At 34.8% G+C, this 4,327-nt stretch overlaps 1 protein-coding gene across 1 annotated transcript in view; it reads right to left on the bottom strand.

The window, feature by feature from the left end:
• The window catches only part of LOC111639343 (F-actin-capping protein subunit alpha-like), a gene marked incomplete at its 5' end in the record, with an annotated part of 26,292 nt that continues 21,965 nt past the window's right edge, over window positions 1-4,327 (bottom strand). Inside the window, 2 exons of the mRNA XM_023385208.1 lie at window positions 1-691; window positions 1,169-1,231. Coding sequence (XP_023240976.1) covers window positions 551-691; window positions 1,169-1,231 — 204 coding nt within the window. The remainder of the gene's footprint in view (window positions 692-1,168; window positions 1,232-4,327) is intronic.

The following is a 4,327-nucleotide window of genomic DNA, read 5'->3' as shown; positions in this document are numbered from 1 at the left end:
TTTGCTAACAACTCAACAGATTCTATTGAATCGCAGTCTATTAAAGTTTTAGAATTCCTTCTATATTAAGCAATTCTTTATAACTCCTAATTGTAATCTTTCCTTATGAAGAATGTAAATTGATGGTAACAATTTTTCTAATTAAAAAATTTACTTTTTCATGTTTTTCAAAAGTTTCATTTGATTGCGTAGAGTAATTTATTCCAATGTATCTTTGCTTGATAATTATTAGAATAAATAAAGCATGAAGATAAACATATTGAATTTAAAAACTAGAATCAGATTTTAAGGAACGACAATGAACCAATTGTTATTTTATAACAAACGACAATAATATAAAAGCATTTTCAGTTATTGTTCTCAATAAATCAATTATATGAAGACGAAACTATGTAAATTATGAATAATTAAATAGTTTAAATAATAACTTATATGAATAATATTTTCTTATTGTTATGTAACACGACTGCCGTTTTGTGGAATGACAATATTTGGGAAATGTGACAGTGAATATTTGACGGCAAAAATAAATGAGGCACGGCGTGAACATTTAATGATGTTTCAGTTCTGATCCAATCCGATAACTTAGCATTTTGTTCCAGTCGATTTTAGCATGAGTGACCGGCAGCTGTCGACGGAGGGCTTTGAAAGTGGCGTCCGACATGGTCTGGTAATTTTCAGAAACGGATATCTGAATTTCAAAACGAAATGAACACATATTTAGCATTTGTCACTTTTGTTTCAAAAGATGAAACAATTAAGTGAATATTTAAATTACATGCTAAACCCAAGCAATTAAGACATTAAATATTTCCATTACTCATAATTACCTGATATTCATTTTCTGCATCTTTTACAAATTGTACAAATTCTTTGGCCATTTGTATTTCGATGGAATTTATGCCCACGAGTGACCCAGTGGATAAAACCACTGAGCACTCGACCAATGGGCTGGGCGCGTGGACTTTTTAGGGGTTTTCTTCACGTGTCTAGGTGTTCTAGGGTCAGTTTACTAAAGAAAGCCGTCCCGAAGACTCTCTCCATTTCACAGCTCCCATACGTTACTTNTCACTTTTGTTTCAAAAGATGAAACAATTAAGTGAATATTTAAATTACATGCTAAACCCAAGCAATTAAGACATTAAATATTTCCATTACTCATAATTACCTGATATTCATTTTCTGCATCTTTTACAAATTGTACAAATTCTTTGGCCATTTGTATTTCATTCTGTTAAAGTAAAAAAATTGACACATTAATTTTCATTTGGAATTTATTTAGCCCAAAAAAAAAAAAAAAAAATTGTATTTAATATTTAATAAATATTGTTATCTATTGTTAATATTAAACAATTTCTATTATAAAATTTTATAGACTTTTTCTATTGACTTTTAATTTAATACTGATATATTGTTGATTAAATTGTATGTAAAGCTATGTTCACATTCATATGCAAATTGCTATGAAGTAATTTTTTTATTTGCGGTTTTAGGCCCTTTACCGCTCAGAAAGCACAAAAAGGCCATAGAATGTTATATTGACAAGGGCGTCTGTGTTGGTTAGTAAAAGATGTCCCAAGATGGGCTCATAAATGTCCCATATAGGGCTCATAAGAAGTATCTACTTCCCTTGTGAGGGTTCATAATTTTGTGTGTATATGTTATGTTTCAAATTTTTTTCTGCATGTTGTGTTTTTGTTTGCTATTTTAACTTACTATTCTTCTTTGATAAATAAGAGGAAAATAGATTGATAGAAAAGTTGCAGTTTGCATTGCTTAACTAACCAGACCTAACCAATAATTCTGGGTTACTCAAATACCACTGAAGAAAAGAAAGCAGCAGTAAGCAATCCAATGACAACAATTTCCAGCAAATTTAGAGTAAGAATTTTGATGGGAAAATTACTACATCCCATAGGGATAGATAAACAGCAGCTTTTTGGGAGGACTCTAGAGGGGAGCTGGTCTAATTCAAGAGATAAGGTAGAGGAAACCCAGAAAACTCCACCTGGCCAGCTAGAGAAAATCAAAATAGTTGAGATATCCAACTTAATAATGTTTAATAAAATAGTGCAACAATCAACCAAGAGGTTGCTGGAAATTATTACCACATATAATGGTAGACAAAATGATTAGAACTGAGTCTAGAAGACCAATGCATTCATCTCACAGTCTCCAACAGACGTGTAGTTCTGTGTAGTGGATGATGATCTTGACCTGAAATTTAAATTTGTAATTAGTACCTAGCATAGGGCTGTAAGAAGCCCTTCATAGCTAGGTAAAGAGGAAGAGACACAAAACAAATAAGAACAGAAAATAGCAGCAGTGGATAGGTGCAGTGGCTCACTAATGCCATGTCAAGAGAGGCACTCATAGATGGATAAAGGCCATGGGAAGCAAGAAGGAAAAGCCTGTTGCCAACTGCAGACAGCAACCCTGGAGCAGAACTGCTGCTGCTGATCGACTGAGGGATACCCGTACCGGGATCAAAGCCACTATATGAAAAACGAAAGGACCATGCACGGTGGCCGAGGAGGTCCACCCGACCAGAGTGACAGCCCAGAAGAACAGGACAGGCGAGTCCAGTGCATGAACCTCCACACCTAATGCCTGTCTAGAAAGAAGGAGAAATACCTGGTTGTCTGCTTACATAAGTAGAAGGGGCAGAAGGCAACAGAGAGAAGGTGCCTTATTGACAGGGAAATTTAGGAAGGCTAGCTTGATAAATGAAGTTCTATTTATGAAGAAGGGAAGTGATACAATACCATAGTTCTTAAAAGTTGAAAGTAAGTGAGAAGGTAAAGGGTGAGCCCATCATCCACCAAGTGGCATAGGTAAGTACAAGAGGTGCCCAGATTGGGAAAGGAAAAAATAGACCCGAGTTACAGTGAAGTGAGAAGTATAGATGGCAAGTGAACACTCACTGAAGTGGCTGTGGGAGTACCAAGCTTGCCAAGAACAGAAAGAAGATTGCCGCGTCCTGCACCGGGAACCAGTAGCGGCAAACACATGATGCATTAGCTTATAGCTAGGCATCAGAAATAGACAAAGCCTCTCCATGATGGAGAGACAAGCAAAGATAGTAAAGTAAAGGAGAACAAGTATAGTAAGGGCTATGAAGTAGATATGAACTGTTAGTTTGTCCCCTTTCTGCAACTGTTCAACCAATTAACTTTTTCCATAAAACTGGTGACTCTAAATGAAACCTTTTCAAATATCAGACGAATGGCAAGATCCCTTTATCGGATTATTAAGGCTAAATAATTACTAAGTAATCTGACAGGAGCCAAATGCCAGACTGCTTAGTAATTATTTAGCCTTATTTGCCCAATAAAGGAATCTGGCTATTTGTTTGATATGTCAACCTTTTCACCAATTATGCATGTTCTAATGCAGTCTGTCTCATAATATGAGATAATCTTGCTTTGGTTAGTGTTTGTTTCATTATAGTGATTTGTAAGACAGTGAACCTAGCATTTTATGGCATATGTGTCACTGTTCCATTATGTACTTTACACTTCTCCATTTAATTTTCATTCTAAATATTACACTATACATAGTATATTTATTAATTTTATCTATTAATATTAATAAACACAGGTAGCCCTCGGTTTACGCTGCAGTTCCGTTCCTACAAAAGCCGGCGCAAATCGAATTGGCGTAAAACGAACCCATATTTACACTGAGGTATAGGGTTAGGTTCTACATAAGTGAAAAATAAGCTAATAATTTTGTTTATTAATACAATATAATACAAAATACATATAAATGTTTAAGTTTTAAAATGTATTTTATCATAAAATAAAGTAAAATGTTTTTATTTAAAAATTTTAGTTTCGAATTTCTTACATTTTTCGGAAAAAAGTATCCATCTTTAATTGTTTACATTTTTTATTTCTTTCATTAAGAATTTTGGAATATAGTCGAATATGATGCTCCTTTTTACATTTGCACTTCGCTCCCGACATTGTCTAACTCACAAACTTCATCTGTCAAACTTTCTTTCCTTAGTTGAAAGGATGCGTTAACCTGACGTAGAGCTACAGACGAGCGAAGACACTGATTGGACGACCACCGGTCGCCGTAGCGCATATATAAGGTCAGTTTTTATCGGGAAAATTCAATGTGGCTAAGGAGAGATAAATATCGTCTGGCCAACGAGAAGTAGATTTGTCTCACTAACGATAATTTGTGATCGCCGGAAGTGCTATTGTGTCGTAAGGTGTTTTCCTGAATGAACTGATACGGGATACATTCATTGGCGCTATGGATTCGGACGCCATTTATTGGACTATTAAGTTTAATATCTTGACTCGTGGGTACCTAA

The sequence above is a fragment of the Centruroides sculpturatus genome, unplaced genomic scaffold (genome assembly GCF_000671375.1).
Source record: "Centruroides sculpturatus isolate CEXI.00-Female unplaced genomic scaffold, Cexi_2.0 scaffold1266, whole genome shotgun sequence".
NCBI lineage: Eukaryota > Metazoa > Arthropoda > Arachnida > Scorpiones > Buthidae > Centruroides > Centruroides sculpturatus.
This window is presented reverse-complemented; position numbering and strand designations above follow the sequence as displayed.